The sequence below is a fragment of the Lingula anatina genome, chromosome 7 (assembly GCF_051362555.1).
Source record: "Lingula anatina isolate TDL-2025a chromosome 7, LinAna3.0, whole genome shotgun sequence".
In the NCBI taxonomy this organism is placed as follows: Eukaryota; Metazoa; Brachiopoda; class Lingulata; order Lingulida; family Lingulidae; genus Lingula; species Lingula anatina.
Window position 1 is genome coordinate 10948599 of NC_141773.1, and position 23883 is coordinate 10972481.

The 23883-nt window shown below is 37.3% G+C and overlaps 3 protein-coding genes and 1 long non-coding RNA gene across 4 annotated transcripts; 2 read left to right on the plus strand and 2 right to left on the minus strand.

The window, feature by feature from the left end:
• Positions 1–2346: 2346 nt before the first annotated feature.
• LOC106172596 (uncharacterized) lies at positions 2347–7134 on the minus strand. The gene is made up of 8 exons (XM_087018349.1): positions 7046–7134; positions 6813–6909; positions 6215–6404; positions 5017–5089; positions 4668–4710; positions 4240–4368; positions 3632–3738; positions 2347–2792 (listed from the first exon to the last, which is right to left on the minus strand). The coding sequence occupies exons 2-8, from the start codon at positions 6892–6894 to the stop codon at positions 2613–2615; spliced, it is 804 nt and encodes a 267-aa protein (XP_086874475.1). The 5' UTR covers positions 6895–6909; positions 7046–7134; the 3' UTR covers positions 2347–2612.
• Positions 7135–8912: 1778 nt separating this feature from the next.
• On the plus strand, positions 8913–14255 carry LOC106172595 (uncharacterized). Its single transcript, XM_013553376.3, has 8 exons — positions 8913–9073; positions 10590–10758; positions 11044–11221; positions 11625–11871; positions 12224–12382; positions 12693–12793; positions 13094–13296; positions 14084–14255. The coding sequence occupies exons 1-7, from the start codon at positions 8995–8997 to the stop codon at positions 13271–13273; spliced, it is 1113 nt and encodes a 370-aa protein (XP_013408830.1). The 5' UTR covers positions 8913–8994; the 3' UTR covers positions 13274–13296; positions 14084–14255.
• A 2221-nt stretch (positions 14256–16476) lies between these two features.
• Positions 16477–18206, minus strand: LOC147760732 (uncharacterized). Its single transcript, XR_015335510.1, has 2 exons — positions 17774–18206; positions 16477–16869 (listed from the first exon to the last, which is right to left on the minus strand). It is a non-coding gene; the product is annotated as an uncharacterized LOC147760732 (long non-coding RNA).
• A 2730-nt stretch (positions 18207–20936) lies between these two features.
• Positions 20937–23552, plus strand: LOC106153742 (uncharacterized). Its single transcript, XM_013527833.3, has 2 exons — positions 20937–22615; positions 23163–23552. The coding sequence occupies exons 1-2, from the start codon at positions 21366–21368 to the stop codon at positions 23506–23508; spliced, it is 1596 nt and encodes a 531-aa protein (XP_013383287.2). The 5' UTR covers positions 20937–21365; the 3' UTR covers positions 23509–23552.
• Positions 23553–23883: the final 331 nt, after the last annotated feature.

Genomic DNA, 23883 nt, shown 5'->3' on the forward strand with positions numbered 1-23883 from the left:
CAGGATGTGGCAGTTGTCGATGACGAGTCTTCGCTCTTTATCTTTGTTTCTTAACCTGTTTAAATGCCATGTCTATTTAATCTGACTTTTTACCGAACTGAAAAGGGTTAGATTGGCCCTATGAAATGCATATAGTTGCATACCGCAATACTTTGTTCAAGAAACGAAAAAAAAAAAAAACGCAAAAACACGCTTCACTGAAATTTTCTATCACACACACTAGCTCACACTCTTTCACATTTACATTTACATTTATTTATCTAAAAGCTGATATAAGGTCACCAGAGAGTCAATTATGCAAAGTACTTAACAGTACCAACAAAGATAATTTTTTCTGCCTCTTCAATTTTATAACAAAATCATTCAAGAAAAGAAATTAAGTGGTTGCTTGGTAACTCTTAGCATATTCCTAGAATAATGTCAGTGTATCGTCCCACTGTTGTGAGCAGTGACTCGGAAGTGTGACTGAACATGGCACATGGTCAAAAGTCACAATATTTATATCTTTGTATGTAACTGCATTGTTTATCTATCTATTTCTTTATGTAATTGTAGTTCTCCCTCCCTTCCTTGTAAGTTTGAACTGTCCCATATTGTGTACCATATGATATAGCCATATGCTCGATTTGTGTTTATGGTAAATTTATAATCCCACCAAAATGTTAGATCTCACCGCCTAGCTTGAACATTTTATTAGTAACGAAACTAGTACATCTGTTCATTATATACAAAAATAAATTGAGAAGAATTTCATCAGCTGTGTACATGTTAAGTTACAAGAATGATGTGATTTTTTCTTCAGACAACAGCTAATATTGAGATATTTCGATGTCTATCAGGACATCTTCAGGGAATGAGGGTATCCAGGTGAATAGCCTCTACTTAGGAGGTGTAATCCCCCCCCCCCCTATTGTCTTAGGAAAGGGAGGTAGAGGTCAAGGAGGATGGCACCATCATTTCTGTTGAGACTGGCCCCTGTCTTTTTGATGTGGATGGCTTCTAGGACTTTTCTGTAATGTTCCCTTGGTTCACTGTCAATCACCTTGATTTTGTCGATTATAGGACCAGTGGAACGGGATGATCAGTGTCAGAGAGAATAGCCGAACACCAAAAATCGGTCAATAATAGAGACAGCAAGTCAGCATTAAGCCAGCATGAGGAACGACATAAAGTAGCATATGGTCCTATAATCGACAAAATCAAGGTGATTGGATAAATGACGTTACTAAGCAGGAAACAGCAAAAAATAATTAATTATGGGACTAACAGTGTACATACACTTTACAGCATAGCAAGAAACAAACACATACCTTTATTAATTAGCATGGATATTTAGAGTGATTTCAGAACAGCGGACAAACAGATCCGCGGGTCAAATATGGCGACTCACTTAAAAGCTAATTAATTCCCGATTAGACACTGAATAGATTCCCCACGGGGATTACGCAACGCGCTATCAAGCGGGTCTGCCATATTTGATCTGCGGATGTTTCAGTTCGCTGTTCTGAACCTGTGCGCTCTTGTACTAAGACCCCATTTCCAGAGATTTGATCGATCTACTTTAGATCGACCTAACTCCCTGGGGGTTCACGCTAAATAGCTGTCAGCCGGGCAGACACGAAAGTTAATTACCCCCTTACAGCTTGTAGTAGGCGGGACGGACATTTAAGACGGATTATCTGACAGTTATCAAGTGAGACTCCCCGCGGGGATAGATCGATCTAAAAGCTCTGGGAATACAGCCTAAGACCTATGTGGCTCCACAATTATATTATATTATATTATATTATATTATATTATATTATATTATATTTATCTCTCGTAAGGAAGACTACGTCTCTTCCGGTAACATATAGATAGAGAATTTGGATATGTTTCTGTAATGTCGGGTGTATTGTTTCAGGCCGACCCAAGTAGGAATTCGGACCTAAATCAACGTCGTATGTGATATTGTTTAAATAAAAACCAAACATAAGATTCCTCTCAGTATTGACATTCATATTTTCTCTCACATTCTCTCTCATTCCTAAAGCATATACGTCCACATGTTTTGTACACGTGGGAATTCCCAAAATACAAGAACTATTGTCTCCTTGGCAATGTTATGTAGCTAGCATTAATGGGATTTTTTATTTATTTTCATTAAATATGAGTTTTTGCAAAAGATTATGCAGTTTATTCTGAACTACAGTATCTTATATTTGGTATCATCTGTCTCGTTGAAATCATTATATATTTTAATATATTTTAAAATGTCATCTATTTTATATTATTTCTTCATAGTCTTTGTGCCATTTGTCTGTTGCTTTTTTTCGAGTTTTTAGAGGTAATTCTGATAGAAATATCTTGCCGGTTGCGAAATGCTGTTTATTGTATTTGTTTCCTTGCATAGTTTGTATAGATATTTATCGTTAGTCAAAACAGAATTTCACCATTGAGCTTGAATACTATTTTGGCTACTCATGTAGTCTAAAAATTGACATTTAGTTGCTTGTACACTTAGTTGCTGGTAAATGTTTTGTTTTCATTTCCCGTACAGTGCTGGTCCGTACAAAATATTCATCATTATGTGATCATATGTGGTAATTTATATTCTTATGGAGAATTCACATTTAGTTTCTTTTCCACCATTCAAAAGCCTGTGTTGCGACGACTGCTCCGTCAGCACTATCGTACGGGTTGATAGCTTGGTTCACGCGGAAGTTCGTAGTTTTCCCGAGAATCTCGACTGTGACGTCAACGTTGGACCACTTTCCGGAAGTTGGAACGAAGTTGGCTTGGTCGTAGGAGGCCTGAAATGTGTTTTTAAAGATTCGATGAAAGATTTTATCTGGTATATAGTTGTAAACATATCTTACATGATAAAGTAAAAGATAATGCCTGATTGAGAGTCGATACTCTAGACTTTACAAAAGTAACCCTAGGGTCCTCTTTGCAACCCCACAAATTATGTACAGTAGGTACAGGAATGTTTATGAATAAAAAATAACTTATGCTGACTGATCGCATCATAATAGTCCTATGGATAATTAATCCTATTGGAAATTTTATATATGTTTTTATTACTTTGATCATCATATTAGTACAGGCAATGCGTTTCAAGACAGTTTATTTGTGGGGCTACATATATATATATATATATAATAAAAGCGGCCTTAAATTAGCCAAAACTCGAACAACACATTCCCTGTGCTGTTTGTTTACTTTGTACAGATAATGGCGTGATTTTTTGTGGTAATTTGAGATGGGACAAACAAACCTTAAACACAACGATACCAGAAACAACTTGGAAAGCAAGTGCATCTAAGATTTTAAGTGTAGATCACAGTTGAACACTTGTATAAAAAGGTTTAGAATAAGCCTTACCCTAATGCATTAAATTCGACGAAAGCGCCCCGTTCACTCGTATCAGGCGCTGACATAAACGGTGTGGCAGAGAAGCCTTACAATAACCACTAGAAAAGTACATAGATACCGTTCTCCTTTGTGGGACATTTTGTAATGTAATTTACCTTCATCAGAGCAATGAGGTGAGAACGCTAAGTTTAGATTGACGTCATTGTCACGTGGTGTTGCACGCAAAAAGGGTACCTTGGCATTAGAGTATCGTACTAGGTCTACAAATACTTACTGCCTTGACTCTGTAGTTAGCGTTTTGTGTAGGCACCTTAGCCAACCAGCTGTAGGTGTTTCTGGCACTTTCATAGGCAACGCGAGCCGATGAGTACCCTGGGCAAGCTAGATAGAGAATAATTTAATGAGGATTATTACACAATTTTTGACTACATTTGGACTTACATGTACCTTACAATGCCCATTAATGTTTAGAAGGCATTGTAATTTCAAACATTGTTTAAAACGTTGTGTGTGTGACCAGAAAATGTCACGAAATTTAGGTACATGTAAATACACCAGTCAGATAAAGAGAGAGAGAGAGAGAGTAGATTTCAAACAAGTGCCACCTATCTTAACTATTTTACCCATGTACGCATTCTGTGGTCAATTCAGAAGACAATTGTTCATTTTGCACATCTTGATTAGCATCACGGGCACTGACTGATAATCATAAATATTTAAGTTTTGATTAACCAACGGTCAATGACCGCTTTATTACGATGCAGATGTCGTTTAAAATGCAGTACTGGATTAATAAAACAGGGGCCAAAAAGAGTGCCTTCCATTGAAGAATGCGATTGCTGTGTCAACACTCAATTTAAATGTGTTAGTTGAGAACCTTACCGTTATTTGCATTCACGTTACACCAGGAGCATTGATCCTGGTACTTCTTGCAGGCTTCCCCGGCATTTCTCTCGATTTCACCACAAGAGGGCTCTGCGCGCTTGGCAAGGGATCTGCGTTTCCCCCATCCTATTGACAAATAAAAGACTTATCTTTATGAATGGTGATTGCTCGTGGGTTATTTCAATAATATTGATATTAAAATATATTTATATGAATATCTACATGTATATACTCTCTCTCTCTTTCGGTTACTTAAAACAACTTGATTATGAAAATATTATCTTATCTACATACGAAAAAGATATGTATAAAGCAAAATATAGAAAAAACTAATTAAACAAACATGCATGGATCTTAAATCAAACTTCAACGTCAATACTTATTCAAACTGAAGTTATTCCTGAAAATACTTCTCAGTAAGTCACCTGAAAATACGTCTTTAATGCCTCCAATGACTTTGTCAACGACCTGAAAGTCACAGGTTGGCGTTGGGGTTATTAAGAAAGTAATATTTATTCCCCACACATACACTTATAATGGAAATAAACACAATATAAACGTAAATGAGCACGCTAATAAGAATAACTTTATAATAAACTTGTATTAAGAAAGAGCAAAGTATACAAATACATCACCTCAAATAGAAAAAAAGGAGAATACACGCCCTTCATATAACATGCGAGCGCGGACAATTTTATCAATTCGCAAAGCCAGTCATCAAAAAGATGCTATAAAGCCGATTTAAAACCGATGATTCCATAGAAAATTACTTACGTCTTTAGCTTTACTGGCCACAGATCCTCCAAGGTCTCCAATTGTTTTGATGGCACCACTAAAGGTCAGCTCTCTGTGTAGGTAAATTTACATAATGTTGAGCACATTCCTATGGGAGACCTTTCACATGGTCTCCCATAGAGGAAAACATCCACATGTTATGGTTCACACGCCTTAGCTAAGCTGTCCCATTATAAAGCTGATAGCTGAAGCAGATGATAGCTTTGAGTCCGTTCCTTTAGTTGAAATCTTAGATAAACTTTAGTTGAGATCTTGCCTTAACTTTAAGATGTAATCTTCAGGGTTCTAATTAAAATGTATGTGATTGTACTCCACATAAAGGTTTTATAGCCTAAATGTATTTTACAAAGAGTGCATAATGCTATAGAACGAAATATGCTAAAGTCTAGTGGGATACGTCTGATTATTACTTTGTCTTAGTAGACTTAATATTTTGGTCTTGGATGTCTACTTAGAAGCCGTCATGGCATGGGTTCTGGTAATGCAGGCAGTTGCAGACTGGATTATAATTGACACGCGCGACATACCGTGCGTTGATAGCAGTCGGCATGCACTGGATTTGCCAGAATTTAGATATGGTTTTGACATAATGAACACTATTTGAACAATTCTTCCATTTTTGGCGCACTCTTTAAAATACCTTTAACTTGTCCTTAAATCTAAAATTGGAAATCTGAAACTGAATATGTCATTTTTTTGCCTGAGATGGGGAGACATCCATCGTACTGAGTAACGTTGCTAGGGGGCACTTGCACAGAGGAGCTGAAAAGTTTTTACTATAGCCCCTCAATCAGTTTAAACTTTTGAACTAAATTTAAGACTTTTTCAGTTCAAGATATATCAACATAAGTCCTCTAAAAGTACATGCTGGGATGAAACAAGAGCCATGTCTGTCTTGCAATAAAAATTAAAACTGGTAAACTAATCAATTTAATTGGAATAAAACTATTTAATCTTGGCTCAAATCGGACGAAACTTTTTGGTTTAAAGGATAATTCCACTTTAAAGTTAAAGTTTTTTTAAACCTCAGCCTCTCTCTCTAAATAACCAATTAACCAACCGGATTCTTGGTCGAAATCATTAATGGTAGATACTACACTATGAAAAAGGGTATCAGTTTCTCCTGGCTTAATGGCTGCAGGCATTTAGCAAACAAGTAGCAAGTTTCCGCATTTACCTGTTACAAGACTTGGCTTTGGCTTTACATTTGTCAACTATGCATGGAACGCAGATTTTCTCCTGGTTAGTTTTAATGAGGTTTTGGCAGGTTGTCGTAGCGGCCTGGAAGGCACTCTCCTTGGCCTTGTAGTCGTTGTTGGCTGCTTGGATTTGAGTCACAATGTACTGGCCCCCAGAAGACGTCAGAGCTGGAGAAATCAGTAGTAATTGTTAATCAAACGTACAACAAACATATTTCTGTTTTGCTATTTATCTATTCAGTGTAAGTAAGAATCTGCGGTAAGCTTTATTTCAAATGCATGAATATAAATACAAATACATGAAAAATCATGCTGTCCGCTTGATATCAAATAAAATAAGTACGAAATAATACATTTATCAAATATATATAAAATGCAAGGTCATTAAAATCAGGTTGTCCGATCTTATGGGAAGCAGCCATATGGCACTTAAATCATAAGCCAGTCTGTTTAGAACGTAATACAAGCAAGTTATTTACGACCGCAACATTAACTTTTTTGAATCAGTACTGCTAAGTATTGATATTCTGTAAGTTTTTTGTCTCATTGAAGAGACGAATCTATTACGACACTCACGCCCTAGAAAGTTACTGCTCAGCTGCGTCACTTGCCCCAGGACACATGGCAGCAAAAGACAGGCGGCAAACACGACCTTCATCTCGAGTTTCTGAAACTGCAATGAAATAAGGTTTGTTATATGTGTGATGTGCAAATCTATGACTAGCGTCCCCCTCCCCCAACAAAACACCCAGTTAAATGACAGAAAATATCATAACGTTACTTTAGTTCCATACAGTTTAAGTAAAAACCTGAGTAGAAATGCGGTATACGTAACCGTATCTATAGTTCAAAGTATAATCCTGTGTACACGCAGTGTGGTTGGCATATGTGTGGAGGACAATCCAAATCCTAATATTAACAGGGTCGTGCCTTTGGGGTTGGGTTTAAGTTAGAGGTGTGCCGAGATAATACACGAAATATAATTATTCAATATAAAATTGAGGTCCTCTACAACTATGAGCGGGTAGAGACAAGGGGTTCAATGGAAACAAAAAGGTTGCAGAAGAGAGGCAGCAGCATTGCCATGGTGGTTCAAAGTTTGCCATGGAGGGGCATGGGAGATACAATGGAAGAAGACAGAAACATCGTCTTGATTTGCGATTAACCACCGCATCTAGTATATGCCGACCATTGACTGGCCACTGTGCATCCATTCTGGTACGACGGCGATGTTTCTGCCTCCTTTCTGCCTTTTTAACCCACTCTTGAACTACTTTCTGCGATTGTTTTGAACACGTTACAAAAAAATGTACATGGCGTTCACTGCGGCGTCTGAAAATCTCTTGCACAACACATGCACCACATGACCAACCAATGTGCCTCTTCTAAGTCTTCAACAGCGATGTTTGAAATATTTTAACTTATATTTAAATATTTTAACAACTGATAATAACTCGAACTAGAAAAGCACTCCGAGAGCGCAGACCTCCGCCAAGGCAGCAATTTTTGATTATTATTGATTGTTGATTGATTATTGGACCGGATCACCACGAAAAACTAATCATCTCTTCCTTGGCCCACTTCTGACAGTTCCTAAAAAAAATTCATCAAATTCGGTCCATAACTTTTTGAGTTATGTTGATGACAGACGGACAAACAGACAAACAGGGGTGAAAACAACTTCCTCGGCGGAGGTAAATATGACTACACGCACACACACACATACACTCTTCTGACATCAAAAGTTGGTGTAAATATGGCAGTTGATTAATCCAAAGAATGGTTTTGTGATCCCTTTTCTTTCATTCTTTCTTTCTAACTATTTTTCTTCTTTATTGCTTTGATTGTGTAAATGCGATACTGAATCTTGGTTACACAAGATCAAAAAGTGTGTATTAATAACCAGCATAAGTATTTCAACAACTTTCCGATACAAAATGTCAAATGCAATGATAGTAGATACCCGTTCGTGCATGAATGAATGTTAATCAAAATATGAAGCATTTTAATTCTTTTGTTTCTTATAAAGCTTCTGAGATGCAAAAACACTTCAGTTACCAATTACAAATTTGCAATGAAAAACATTTCGCATGTTTTTTTACAAGAAAATTACGATTGAAATGCAGTGACATTAAAAAAACATCCTCTAACCATCCTATAACCTCTAATAAAATTGTTATCCTACTCTTAAAACATCACTAGTGTTTGAAACCTAATTCACATCATTTTTCTTCTGCTTTTGAAAAGGGGAAATACATGGCTAGATCTATGTATAAAAAAACGTACCACGACTAAAACAGACTAAAAAATATACATACGTGTATATAGCAAAGGGAAACAAGTTTTAGGTCACAGAGAGAAGAAAAAAATGGAAAAAGTATAAAAAATAAATTATATGAGAAGTATATAGTTATGCATTTTAATATGCAAATCGTGCTTGCCACATGTAACTAATGTTGGTATTAAGGGGGTGGGAGAGAGAACGATGGTGTTGGAAATGCTAAGGACACCCTTAGACCTCAATCCCAGCGTATGGATCTAGAACGTAAGCAGTCTACATAGAATTAATCAAAAGAAACCAATCAGTCACTAATTCCCGTTGTCACTCACGTTTCAAAGGAGTGTGCGGTTAGTCACTGATCTCAAGCGTCCCGTATGTTGACACAAACCCCCCTCCACGCCACCTCCCCAGTCCTATATAAAGGGACAAGGACATGATATATGCACATTTATCACGAAGAGAAAACAAACAGACACGATGAAACTTCTCATACTGGCAGCTCTGGTGGCTGCAGCCTATGGCGCCTCCGTTCCAGTACCTGCTTCTATGTTTCCAGGTGAGTTTAGTCTTATCTCTTAGAGATATTTTCATTTTTGTCTTTTTTTGTATATATATCTGCCATTCAATCTTATGCAATTAATTGTTAAGCAGCCTGTAAAATCCACTGTGAACGGCATTTAGAGTCTAAAATTCTTCGCTCATATAAATTGTTGTGAAATTGCTCATCTTCCATAGGGAGCTATTGTTTCATTGATGTAAGGTTTTTGTAAAATAAGTTCAATAAAAAATAAAAAATGAGAATAAACTACTATGACCTTTTGGATACAATACTTTAAACGTAATATATGAAGAGAGAGAGAGAGAGAGAGAGAATGTAACGTAATTTGAACGTCAAGAATCGTTATGCCACACCAGAGTCTCGTCATGTTCTCCAACTGCTAATTTCACATGGATTATCCGATCAAACCTCACCTTAGTTTCGTATGAGATGTTAAGAGGTTTAAAACTCAAGGGATGTTGCGGGCAAAACACTCCATTTCAATTTTGGGTGCTTTGAAGCGATGAAATTGAAAGTATAGCTTTTTTTAAAAAATCATGCAAATGTCGTCCTTACTCCAGTGTTTTCCCCCCTTCATTCTTATGAGTTAACAGGACCTTTTCGCACCGAATGTCGACAGAGCTAATAGGAACAAATCAATGGGAACCAAACCCTGCGTGTCGCAGCTGACTCTTTTGTGCATGACCTTGAGTGTGCTATCTGTCCCTTTCAGATAGAGTCTCAAATCTAACAAAAGCACAAGAAAAAGAGATAAGAGTTTATTTAGCCAATTATAAAAATCGGAAATCATTTTGCTTTTGAAGCAAGTTTGATAATATACAGAGTAAAAGTAATACAATAGATAAATTAAGAATTTGGTTTTGAGATCAAATTAAAATGCGAAACTGCACTTGGATAAAAGCTGTTTAAAAAGCGTTTACTGCCTTTAAAAGTTAAAAGTCAACTATTGCTTGGTAAAAACTTAAAAAGTGATGATGCAGGATGAGAATAGTCTTCCATGGCGTTAACAGTTCTTTTCTCCATTCTGTCTTTAAGAATATAATTCAGCTTGGGGAGATTCTGCCCGATAATCTTTATTGCAGTTTCTTTCTATCCTCCTCAGTTGCTCTGCTATACAATATTATAATTCAGTACGCCAGGATGCTTTCAATTACACACCTGTAAAAATTTACTAAAATAGGCACGCTATCAGTAAAAGTTTTCCATAACCTTAAAAATACTGTCTTTGCCGTGCCTTCTTTACACCCTTCGCAGTGTTATCTCTCCAATTCAATTTACTATTCAGGTGTTCAACCTATCAATCATATAATCAATTTTTTAAAACCTTGTTTCTCATTTACGGTGTCTGTCGTTGTGTGATCAATCGATGAATTGATTATTTGATTATTCACTAGTTGATTGATTGTTTGATTGATTACATGTATATAGCTGATTGATTGCTTCAGTTCCTTTATTCTAACGCCACTGTCACTCAGTTATACGTTTTTAAAAACATTTTTATTCCATAATCCAGCCATCCAAGCAGGAGGTGTGAAGGTACTGCAAGCAGCCATCGTTGGCGTCCAGAGAAACTTCAACGCTTCCATCGAAGCTTTCAAGTCCGTCAACGTCACCTGTAACACTATCGTGAATAGGAAGATAGAAGAGTGCAAATCTTGCGTTACCACGTCCTGTGAAAACCGGTAACGCGAGTTCCATTTAATATTACTGGGCCCATTCGACATTAACGATAGCATTAGTCTTTTCCAAAAAAAAATTAAATCACGCGTGTTTGTGAAATTTGAAAGGCAATGCTTTATTTAAGATAAATCCAGATGAGAAAACTACCGAGCCTCTCAAGTGGTAATTTGCAATGTTCATCAATCGGAATTGCTAATGATATCGACTCCATTTTCCGGAAAAAACTCTCTAGCCATCTCTAATTGTTTCATATGATGCTACAAAGAAACAAAAACTGTCTATTACAGCGCCAAGCAGGCCTGCAAGCCTTCCGATTTCCAGCTAGTATTGGCCAAGGGTATCGGTTTCTTTGCCTCCGACATTCCCAATTTCTTCTCCAATAGTCTGCCAAACTTCTTCGTTGACGACATTGGCGGCGGAGTAATAAAGCTTGGAAATGAAGTAGGAGATTTCTTTACTAACACGGTAACTTTTTCTGTATTTTATTTTCTTTTATTCAATATATTTTTTCTTTTTGGATATTTTAGCCTTTTCTTTATTCAAGAAACCTATAGTATGTAGAATTGTCAAAGGAGCAGAAACGTGGTGTTTTTATTGCAATTCATCCATAGTCCGTATGGAAATAGACACTTTTTTTAACCAAAAGGCATCTCATTTTCTTACCTAAAACCACTATGCTATTAGTTAAGACCTGATGAATGAGTAACGGTGAATTGATATGTTTATAACATACGTGAAACTAATTTGTTTAATACATATTCCCAATATTAATTCCATGTCTGCTACTTCGGTGCTTTTCTGCCGCATGTCCAAAACATCTTCGATTGATTAATTGATTGATTAATCGAACTTTTTTCTCATATCTTAGATCGGAGGCGGTATAACAGACCTCGGCAATAATATCGCCGGCGGTTTTATTGACGTTGGAAATGGTATTGCAGACATAGGAAAAAACATTGGAAATGGCATTGTTGATTTTGGCAAAGGCATCGCAAACGGTTTCGTCGATTTCGGTAATAAAATCGGTGATCTAGGAAATACCGTTATTGATGGCATTGGCGGTGGTATTGGCAAAATTGGAGATTTCTTCAGCGGCTTTGGAGACCTCTTCGGAAGTAAGTCTAAATGATACAACTGAGCCGAAAGTTTAAAACGTTTTTTTTCATTGAAATATGTAGATCTGTAATTGCCCATTTTGTTTTCAATTAAGCAAAACAAATATAATATAGCAAAAAGGAGGGGCTTCGAACATATTTTATTGTTACGAATGGCTTTAATCACCAATACTTGCGATATCTGAAACAGTATGCTTTCTTATTTAACAACCCATATTCCATATGGAGTTACTATAAGTATTTGTGATCTGTATAATAACATGTATACCCAGAACAGACACAAGAATAGAGTGTGAAAAACTGCTCTAACAATAAAATGACAAATCTTAACACTTTAATATCCTTATTCAAGGGCGCCGTAGAGATGTTCACCACGAGATGGCCATGCACAAGCTGAACCGCATCATGCGCGCAGGAGAGCCCGGATGTGACGCCATCAAGAACGACGCCTCTAACGCGTGCAAATACTACATCAAAACCTGCACCCAGTGCGACATTGAAAAATCTCGAGGTAAATTATTGGAATACTACGCCAACGATCAACATTTTTTGAAGGTTTATTTTTCTTTAATTAACATTTTCATAAAATGACAGCCCGCAATTCTTTTTTTCAAAATGGAGAGGGACAAGAAATAAAAATTCGTAAATCATAAGATTTATTTCTTTTTTTTTATTTTGAATTTTAGTTTTTGGAAATATTTTGCATCAATATTATATAAATATGAGGCAAGTAGTTTTTTTTTAGTAAGCTTTTGTTTCTTGCAGTCCTTTACATTAGATACGCTGCATCGTAAAATTAAAATTAAAATTATTTCCTACAGATTGCCCTGGATACAAGACTGCCATGGAAAATCTGATCAAGGCCAACAATGACCGCCAGTGGCTCTCCAAGGTTAAAAAGAACAACTATGACATCCTCTCCGTAAGTAAAATTTCAGTTTCTATCTACATACTAGTCTTTTAATAGGCAAATATGCCGTCTGATCTTTGTTGATCTTATTATAATCCTTTGGTAGAATGTTTGATTAATCTAGGACTGCCATGAACAGCAAGGAGTTTAGTTTTTGGAAAAAGTCCTGTTTCACAATTCACAATTCATCCACTCTCACATATATAGATATGGGCGTGTATAAGAGCCCAATGAAAACATGAAAGCAACAAATTCGAAATCTATGAATACCTTCTTGATTACGAAATTTACTGAGAAAATCGTTTTCCGCAGGTTACTTACGACCCAACCGCTTTCGACCCCGCTACCGGTGGCTTCAAGGGAGTCCAAGCCAGCGTGAACCTGTTCGGCAACGCTCTCTCCTTCACACTGGATACCAACCCCTTTGACCCCACCAAGGCCGGTCCCGCCATTGCCGCCAAGGCTGTTCTGAAACTCAGTGGAAGAGAATAGAGAACGGATCCCGTGCGTGTGCTGTAAGGATGAAATTACGATAATAATTGCACAATTGTTTGCACTTACACAAAACCCCCAAATCAAATGACCCGTCCACTTGGATTATGAACTAAGAGTGCGCATGGTTTTTTCTGTTAACAGAACCGCTAGTATGCTGCTGTTCCGAGGAGTTGGGGAGGTGGGCGGGAGGGGGAGGTGGGGGAGGTCCAAGACTGGAAGGGTTGCTGTCTGTGCTTCCCACGACACCCTGGTGCTGAGGAATTATTACAGTCAACGTTCAATTAACAGCAAACACCCACACGCTTAAAATATAACTCACATTCATGATGCTCATTTCTAGCCACTTTGATAGTCATTATCTAAAACTGAAAAAAGAAAACAACAATAAAATATTTTATTTGGATTGTCCGCTTGTGAAATTTTAAATTGACTAATGTGCCCATTTGGACATCGTGTGGAATGATTTCTAACAAAACGAACCAGACATCTGATGTTATAAATCCATTCTAGTGAAAATGTTCATTGGAATTATTATATGTTGATGGTGTTCTGTAAAATATACTGCATATATATTCCTCTTTCTTTTTGATGATACAGAATCTTTTGATTGGTTTAAGATATTTTCCAACGCCTTTCATTGTAATATTTAGAATTTTGGTTGTTTATGCGTATCTGGAACCTGTTTTTACAAAAGAACCATATCACGAAAACCGGGTAGATTAAAAAATTAATTTAGAATTTGATTGATTTGATCTTTTAAACAAACTTCACCAGATTTGTTCAACATATATCTTTATTTTCTTTCAGGTAGAGCTACGAACCATGCCACACAGTCGAGCATATTAAGAAGCATTACTCCATTTTTCCATTTAATAAACGTGTGCTGGACAATAAAATTATGATTTAAGTATACGTTTATGTCTGTTGCTTGGATTTCATGTCAAAAATGTTATTGATTAAAATATCGGTCTTTAACCCATTCATCTGAGTAGTTATTCAATTTCTATTGTTCGTCACTAATATCATCAAGTCACAGTAGTACAGAGGCAGTCTCCACCAGGTTTGAAAACTATCCAATATTGTCTCCTTCTTACTGCCAACTATGGACTATATAACACAATAACATTTTAGCAATTTATATACATTTATCTATTCTTGCCTTGTATATAACAGAGCATCACAGATAATTTCACTCCTTCTAGTCGAGATTCCCAGTGTTTCCGAAAATCCCTGTATTTTTACTTTGTTTAAGAGGGTGGTGTCATGTTTGCTGATTTTTATTATGAAAATGCATCATAATCTACACATTGCTGATATTTTTAACCCCTTCCCCCAAAATAGATAAAATAAAGTAAGTAAAATTCGTACAAAGTCATTCTTCACATTTCCTTCTTTCTTCAAACTTTGTTCTTGTTCTCGAATTAGGGCTATTTAGTAAGTTAAAATTGGTGGGTTTGAGCACCTGCGCTGTTCTAACATAACAAAAGTTATCTGCTTGTGAATTATGAACTCTTAGAATAATAAAGACTAGAATGGTCATCATGAAAAAATTGCGATACTGTTTATGTGATCAATTGTGTTTAATAAGATTAATACAGGGGCGGATCCAGGATTAATTGAAGAGGGGTCCGCGGATGCGAAGCTGACTTTACCCCCCCCCCCCCCTTGGCGTGGGGTTTGGGGCCTGCTCAAGGGCCCCGAAAGTTTTTTAATGGGGTTATCAGACCATCAACAAATGTTAAGGGAGATATTCTAACGTTCTACACTGCCACTGTCATCATCATTGATCCGAGAAACGTTGCCAGCAAGTTCTATTAACGTATATAAATTTTGATGAAATTTACAAATTATACATTTTTTATTAATTTTGGCAAAAACACATGAACAAAGGATTTCACATTTTATATCACTAGAATTTGCACAACTTTAATCATCCCCTCTAGTATTTAAACGTTCTAACAATGTTATAAAAATAAAAAGATATGTGTCGGTTATATTTACCAATAGTCTCGCCATACGCTGTCGGTATTTAACGTTGGGCATCAAGCCTGTGTCACACGCTGTCTTAACTACACCTAGTGGCTGATTACAAATTGGGGTGGGGGTTAGTCGGCGACTAGATCGATGAGGATTTTACCCGAATTTGAAATTACCCGAAATTACCGACTTGATGAAAAGCTTTAACAATTATTTTAAAGTAGACTTCAATTTTGTAATAAGGTTTATCAAAATTATTAAAAAGGTGTTTTCAATTAATCGTGATAGTTGATTGGCGTTTGTAATGAATTAATTGTTTTAACTTAATTTTAGAAAATCCATTCCAATAAGTCGCTTACAAAGTCAGCTTACACAGGAGTAGTGAAAAGGGAGGGATTTCAGTCTAAGGGATCTCAGGTGGGGCGTCTCCATTTCATTAGAGGGGTGACAGGTGGGGCGAGTCCATTGCATTAGAAGGGGTGACAGGTGGGGCCAGTCCATTGCATAAAAGGGGTGACAGGTGAGGCGAGTCCATTGCATTAGAAGGGGTGACAGGTGGAGCGAGTCCATGGCATAAGAAGGGGTGACAGGTGGGGCGAGTCCATTGCAAAAAAGGGTGACAGGTGGGGCCAGTCCATTGCATAAAAGGGGTGACAGGTGGGGCGAGTCCATTGCATTAGAAGGGGTGACAGGTGGGGCGAGTCCATGGCATAAGAAGGGGTGACAGGTGGGGCGAGTCCATTGCAAAAAAGGGTGACAGGTGGGGTGAGTCCACTGCATTAGAAGGGGTGACAGGTGGGGAGAGTCTATTGCATAAGAAGGGGTGGCAGGTGGGGCGAGTCATTTAATTATCCCAATTTGGTTCAGAGAACAGGAACTGAAGAAATTTTGTTTTTTCCCAGAAATCAATTTTTTATCAATTTCAGCCGTATCCATTAAAAAGAACTAACTTGATTTAAGCTTACATCAAAATCATCCCACCTTTTCATTATTACGTTCAAATATCAAATTAAATATTTATACCAAGAAAAGGCCGCCATATTAAAACAATTCACGATAGCAAAAGCCAAAACCCGTCAAAATAGGACCCTCCCTATATAAGACAATATAGGAAAATTATATCCAAACGAATTAGTTCCATATGCTATAGAACAAAAATCTCATGTGAATTTTTTAAAATCCAGGATTGGAAATTTATATAAATTTGAACTACAAAATGTAGATTATTGGAAACCATTTTAGATATTTTATTTCAGTGCGCTAAAACAGCTTGGAGGGGTTATTTAGAAAATACTGGTCATTTTACAACAATTTAAATTTTAGGTACCACAGAAAACCGTCAACCACAAAAACATTGACATTATTTACAGATCAGATTGAATTTGATAGTCCTCAAACACTAAAAATAACTCATTTTCCATTATGATTACTACTATCCTTATCACAATAATTTCATAACAAAGTGAAAAATAAAATGCCAAATTACAAAAGTTTTTTTATTGAGTTTTCATGTAATAGATGTACGAAGGAGCGTGGGTTCCTGTGTGTGAACTAAACAAAGGCTAGACTTCATAGGTTGCTTTCAGGCGGATGCTATGAAGAATCTCGTTGATCTCCTGAAAAGATAAAATAATATTTACAACTTTGAACTAAACAGACAGGCTCTCTACATTCTAATAATGCATGCTATATCACAGGGCAGAGGACACATATAAATGGAATGGCGTGCACGATTATTGACTAGTCTGATGTTCAGATTCAGCTAGCGCAAAACCAAAATTATGAACTGGGATATGACTATTTGAGGCCTCTTGTTAAAAAAGTAACATTGATGGCACAACCCGTTTCATTTGCAGGGTGGGTGAGGTTATTGCTACGACCGTTAATGTATTCTTCTTGATATGAAAAGTTATAACACGTGTTGTAGTACATGTTGACGCATTTCAGAGAAAGAGATCATTTACAAATTCTCTTCGAAAATTATAACAATTATTGAACATATATAATAAGTTTTCATACAGTGACCCGTGTAATGGATGGACAACACACGGCACAATGGAGACGACAGGCTGTGTAAAATATGTATCTGTCAATCATTGTGCAATGAGCACTCGAAATCTTTGGATCGGCAGCTCAGAACGGTGACGAGCATCATCCAATTAATTAATTAGGGTAATAGGGTCTTCTTACATTTAAACACACACGACATTTTAAATTGGGTCAAATTATTCAAAATTAATTGTCAAGGCCGGGGCACACAAAATGTTCCAACAGAGGGTTACAAAGTGCAGAAGATTTCAAGCAAACTTCGGTTATCATCAAAACTCAGATTAATGCCTGAACATTTGGAGTCCCAATGCACTGTAAGCAATAATTATAACCATCCGAGTGACATACAAGTAACAATGGAAACATAGTAAAAGGATTCATGTCTTAAATATTTGTCGTAAATACTTTTCTCATTCTTCTGCTCCTTTAGTATTTAATGGCTGTGGTTGATGAAGAAATAGTGATACTTACAAACATACATTTGCTTCCACGCCTTATAATAGCTCGACCTTCTGACTGCAGCACACATAGGCCTACTGTTGCGTCTACACCCGACTCTGTCTAACTGCCAAATGAGCATTCGGGAAGACAGCTTGCACTACTGAGTATGATGACCAACTTGTTGTTATGCAAATAACAACAGGTATAGCTCATTTTAGATGAGAGGTTGTTGCTGAAACTGTTCACGAATGTTAAATAAGCCCGGTGGTGATAGCTTCATATGCTCAAGTCGTGCAAATATTCGATGTCACATACGAAACTCTACAAGGACAAAAGTGTCTAACTGAGCCTATTACACACATGTAGCCCAGGTGTAACAGGAATGGGAGTCCGCTAGAAACCATAGTCCGCTTCCCATTACTTTGTACCGGTGACATTCGTCCATAGGCCTATACTAACCCCAATTAACCTGTACTAATCATATGGTAGCCCGGACTTCCATTCCTAGGACTTTCATTCCTGTTACACCTGTTTCCCCTATGTGAAAATTATTCTGAAAAATCAGCATTGGGTGTCATTCTTTACACACACACACACACACACACACACACACACACAAATCGATTTATAAGGTCTACTGCCATGCTAGACCATGCTACGATACATTTTTGCTCAGTTAGGGGAATTGGCCTGCTGACTAAAATTAAATTTTCAGCATGAAGCCCACATTCGCCATTCATGGAATCAGAAGTTAAACTTTTAAACCCGAACAAAGGCGCGAGACGTCAATGATGTATGAATCATATCATTTTGAATTTCTCATAGTCTCATATATAGGCCTATTTAACAATTTCAAGAGGGGAATATTGGTGTGATATGTTTTTCAGAAACCGAAGACCCCCTGACCCCCCTCTAAATCAGCCACTGTTGATAAATTATAAACTAGATGGTGTCGATGGGTAGCCATCGCATATCCCCGCACTTCCCCATATTATCAAGAGCAGCTCACCTCTAGGGACCACTTACCACACACGCACGTACACACGCACGTACGCACACACATACATACACATCACTGCTTTATCCAAAGGTATTTAAAAATATAAATGTAAAAAATCTTTATAAATATAAAAATACATGTATGTACACTGGTACACACACATATATATATATACGCTAAGAAACAGAAAAGAGAACAGAAAAGTTTTATATCCACGTATTTGGATAAATAAAACATGAATAATGTTTTAGATAAATGAAAAATGATTACATAATAAAGTTTAAACTTCCTTACTCTAATGGTTTAGGGCAGATGGCAGAAATTACAATGTCTTAAGAATTTAGAATCAACCACCCCCAGGGTACAGCTCAACCCCCTGTGGCACTAAAATTCCAAAATGCCCATGCACATCCCTGATGATGGGTTTACCAATTCCCAAAGTTTCAGCTTCCTATCTGTAATGGTCTAAGAGGAGATAGTGAAAATTACAATGTTATAAGAATTTAGCATCAACTACCCCCCCCCCCCAGGAACAGCCCAACCCCCTGTTGCACTAAAATTCCAAAATGCCCATGCACATCCCTGATGATGGGTCTACCAATTCCCGAAGTTTCAGTTTCCTATCTGTAATGGTCTAAGAGGAGATAGCGGAAATTACTAACACAGACGCACGGACGGGCGGGAGAACGTGATCCCCGACTTTTGTCCAAAAGTGCGGGGATAATTACAATGTTATAAGAATTTAGAATCAACCACCCCACGGGGACAGCCCAACCCCCTGTTGCACTAAAATTCCAAAATGCCCATGCACATCCCTGATGAGGGATCTTCCAATTCTCATAGTTTCAAGTTCCTATCTATAACGGTCTAGGAGGAGATAGCAGAAATTACATTGTCTTAAGAATTTAGAATCAACCACCCCCAGGGTACAGCCCAACCCCCTGTGGCACTAAAATTCCAACGTGCCCATGCACATCCCTGATGATGGGTAAACTATTCACCAAAGTTTCAACTTCCTATCTGTAATGGTCTAGGAGGAGATTGTGAAAATTACAATGTTATAAGAATTTAGAATCAACCACCCCCCGGGAACAGCCCAACCCCCTGTTGCACTAAAATTCCAAAATGCCCATGCACATCCCTGATGATGGGTCTACCAATTCCCGAAGTTTCAGTTTCCTATCTGTAATGGTCTAAGAGGAGATAGCGGAAATTACTAACACAGACGCACGGACGGGCGGGAGAACATGATCCCCGACTTTTGTCCCAAAAGTGCGGGGATACTTACAATGTTATAAGAATTTAGAATCAACCACCCCATGGGGACAGCCCAACTCCCTTGTGGCACTAAAATTCCAAAATGCCCATGCACATCCCTGATGATGGATCTTCCAATTTCCGTAGTTTCAATTTCCTATCTCTAACGGTCTAGGAGGAGATAGCAGAAATTACAATGTCATAAGAATTTTGAATCAATTACCCCCCAGGGACAGCCCAACCCCCTGTGGCAATAAAATTCCAATGTGCCTATGCACATTGCTGAAGATGGGTCTACCAATTCCCAAAGTTTCAACTTCCTACCTGCAATAGTCTAGGAGGAGATAGCAGAAATTACTAACACACAGACGCACGGACGCACAGACGCATGATCCCCGACTTTTGTCCCAGAAGTGCGGGGATAATAAACAAATAAATAATTAATTAAAGCTCTTCTTAAACTAATGTGATTGGCCTACATTTGTACTATTTCACACTCACAAACAAAGATGGACAGCACTTTTTGATTAATTTATTATATAATCATTTAATTAATGTATTTATTTATCGAAAATGTTATTAATTGAGTTATCAGACAAATGAATGAATACCCGGTCATTTTTACCCCGTAATTCTTCTTTGAAAACTTGGACGAACGTCCAAGCGAACAAAAGTCAAAACTTAAATGAATTTAAATTAAAAGAAAAATATTCAGGCTATTTCATGAATGTATAAATGAAAAAAGGAACATATGAAGGGACTAGGATCTGAGGAATGACTGACTGCCTAAGTGACAACACGGCTGAACTTGAAGAAATAGATTAGACCATAGAAGTAGTTCTCTACTTCTATGATTAGACCAACTCTCTCGTCTCCTTGCAAGCGCCGAGTTCGCGGGAGGTCACAGCCTCGATGTGGCATCCTTTGAAGATTTCAAGATGGTGGATAGCAGTCAGAATTTATGCATAGCAGACGAAGTTTGTACATATTAATATACTTCAATCTAAATGCTAACTGAAGGATGTTGGGGAGTTTGTGTCTAAACGAACATACACTATAGGATGGAGAGGTGAATGAAACTAATATTTACCTGACGAATTGACGCTGTTCCTCGTTTGACTTACTTTTCACCGAAAATCTCAGTGATCGATAATGCTAGTGCATAAAACTTACCAGAGTTTTGGTAGCGAAGATGCTGCTTGTAAAAACTGTATTCGACGCTGCGGATTGAAATCTTGCACATTTGGACAGGACAGTTATCAAGAAACAGTGTTAAAGTCAAAAAGAAATTATACAATGAAACGACAAAATTAATGATGTTAACTTAAAGTTAAAACGTCGCATGCCCATGATATAAAAAAAGAAATGGAACAAAAAGGAAAATCGTATGATTGTAAGGGGAGCGAACACTTAAGATGTAGAAATGGTTTACTTGTCACAGAGGTGACACTAGAAAAGTCACCGGGCAGCAATAATAGATACTTAATGCAAGAAGGACCTTGGTTTGCAATTAAAAGTGAGAAACTTGAAGGGTTGGGAAATGGTACAGACTTATGTGAAGAAAGGTTTTTAATGCCAGAAGGAGTACCAGTATGCATCTCCAATGATACAGCCCTACCTGATGATCCTTGTGCTGAAAGCAATTCACAATCTGTCACGATGAAAAGAGACATTTGTGATGCTTTTGACCATGTCAACCAGCTTGTACCCACTGAATTGCAAGCTAGCATGGTAAAAACTGAGTCATGTGAGTCTTATAGCCTGTACACTTTGGATAGTCATCTGAGTTCCAATGGCAACTCTTGTAATGTGACCAGAGAACAAATTCAAAATTCTATGAAGAAAGACACAGTTGAACAAGGAATTGAAACAGAGATTTTTACTTTAGATTTGACTACTGGAATGATAACCCCCTGCAATGATAATAGTGAAAGAGCTGAGAATTTCAGGGAATCTTGCAACCTCGATAAGAATACAGGGACAGATATGAAAGGTAGTCTCTGTGTTGTGAATTGTTCTGAGAAACAAGATCAGTGTTCTCATTTGGGGATTAAAAATTGTACCAAAGTCAGTTTTGCTGCTGACAATGACACAAAGGCCACCTCAGCAAGTAACCAAATACTGAACAAAACATCAACATCACAGTTTAAATGTCGTTTCTGCAGCAAGCAATATAAAATGTCTGGGCATCGCAACAGGCACGAAAGAACACACTCAGGGGAAAAACCTTACAAATGTGATATGTGCCCGATGTCATTTGCAAGAAAAGATATTTTTCGGGTGCATCAGATGAGGCATGATCAAATATTCAAAGAAGGTTGCACTCGTCCTCGTGTTCCTTGTCCCATGTGTTCGAAAGATTTTCGTGACAAAAGAGATCTGATGAGGCATATGCAAGCACACACTGATGCAAAGCCATTCAAATGCAGTTTCTGTGAAAAATACTACAAAGGAAAAAATGAATGCCAGAGACATGAAAGAATGCATAAAGGAGAAGAAAATTCTCAAAAAGGAACATTTCTAAAGCATATTTGCGATTATTGTGGAAAGGTATTTTTCAGAAAGGATTCCTATGTGAGACACTTGAGAATTCACACAGGGGAGAAGCCGTACAGGTATCTTATTTTGTTCTTTGACCTATTGGGTCAGTTTTAAATGTACGGTACAAGAACAAATCTACACTAGTACGCTAGTACTAGTACACTAAAAACTGTTTAGCCAACTGGCCCTGGTGAACTCGAGGGTGTAGCAATCCACCTACACTTAGCAGAAACAGTGGCCAGTAACTGAAGGAAATTTACAAAAAAAAAATCAGCTGCAATTTTATTGTCATTTTGTGCAGGGTCAGTGTAAATTAACAGACTGAGAAATAAACAGATTTGAAATTTCTGTTCATCATCCCTTACCACAAACAGATTAAGAAAATTCCTAAATAGAGAGGATGCTCTTTTCACTTGCAGTGCATGATATTTAATGCTGGACTGGGGCAAGTGTTACTGTACCTATATCCATCTTTTCTGAACCATTGTGTATTTTTATGGAATGAATATAAGAAGGCTTTCCTATCTGCCCTACTCAACATCTGAAATATTGTACCAAGTATAAGTAAGTTCTGAAGGAGATTTTAAATTGGTCTTTTAATTCTTTTATTTATTTTTTCAGGTGTGATGTTTGTGATATTGCGTTTTCAAGGAGAGACCTTGTTGCACTTCATTTAAAAGAGCACAAGGAAGGAAAAATGTTCAAATGCAAAAGCTGCCATAGGTTATTCTCAGACAAGGATGCCTGTAATAAACATGAGAGTTGTCATCTTGTTGAAAAAAGCCACCCTTGTCAGTTCTGTGGCAATCTTTTTAAACACAAGCATGCATGCAAGTATCATGAACGTCAGAACTGTAAGATGATTAAGGCACACAAGTGCAAGTTTTGTAGCAAGGGATTTTCAACCAAAAGTACTTGCAAAAGACACGAGACTTCTCTCCATGTTACAGAGGACAAGGTGTCTTGATTAAAAAAGATCTCTAAAGTGGATTTTTGTTTTTTTTTTTTGGGGGGGGGGGGGGGGTTGTTTTGTGCTCATTCCTGAAGTTGAGTCAGTTCAGGTGCAGTTCAAATGTAGAAGACATCACCATTGCTTGCCTTAGCATTAATAATAATGATTATTATAATGTTCTTGTTATTACTGAGCTGAAGGTGAAAATTAACTGTTCACTTCACTGTAGTACAGTTTTGTTGTTGTGAGAGAAAAGTTTTAATGTTTTAATAAAAGAGTTCATATATTGTGCTCAATTGTTTTACAGTTTATTTTTGTTTTCTGCATCATGAATTACCCAGTTGTAAATGTGATCTGTATCCCAGCATATTCTGAATATTGTCAGCCCAT

What these genes read in the sequence shown, in the direction of transcription:
- LOC106153742 (XM_013527833.3), top strand. Translation starts at nt 21,366, where the DNA reads ATGGAACAAAAAGGAAAATCGTATGATTGTAAGGGGAGCGAACACTTA. An exon ending in ACAGGGGAGAAGCCGTACAG is followed by an intron (nt 22,616 to 23,162) that starts GTATCTTATTTT and finishes TTATTTTTTCAG; the next exon opens with GTGTGATGTTTGTGATATTG.
- LOC106172596 (XM_087018349.1), bottom strand. Translation starts at nt 6,894, where the DNA reads ATGAAGGTCGTGTTTGCCGCCTGTCTTTTGCTGCCATGTGTCCTGGGG. An exon ending in AAAGCCAAGTCTTGTAACAG is followed by an intron (nt 5,090 to 6,214) that starts GTAAATGCGGAA and finishes TTACCTACACAG; the next exon opens with AGAGCTGACCTTTAGTGGTG. An exon ending in TGGCCAGTAAAGCTAAAGAC is followed by an intron (nt 4,711 to 5,016) that starts GTAAGTAATTTT and finishes TGTGACTTTCAG; the next exon opens with GTCGTTGACAAAGTCATTGG.
- LOC106172595 (XM_013553376.3), top strand. Translation starts at nt 8,995, where the DNA reads ATGAAACTTCTCATACTGGCAGCTCTGGTGGCTGCAGCCTATGGCGCC. An exon ending in ACCTGCTTCTATGTTTCCAG is followed by an intron (nt 9,074 to 10,589) that starts GTGAGTTTAGTC and finishes TCCATAATCCAG; the next exon opens with CCATCCAAGCAGGAGGTGTG. An exon ending in ACCACGTCCTGTGAAAACCG is followed by an intron (nt 10,759 to 11,043) that starts GTAACGCGAGTT and finishes TGTCTATTACAG; the next exon opens with CGCCAAGCAGGCCTGCAAGC.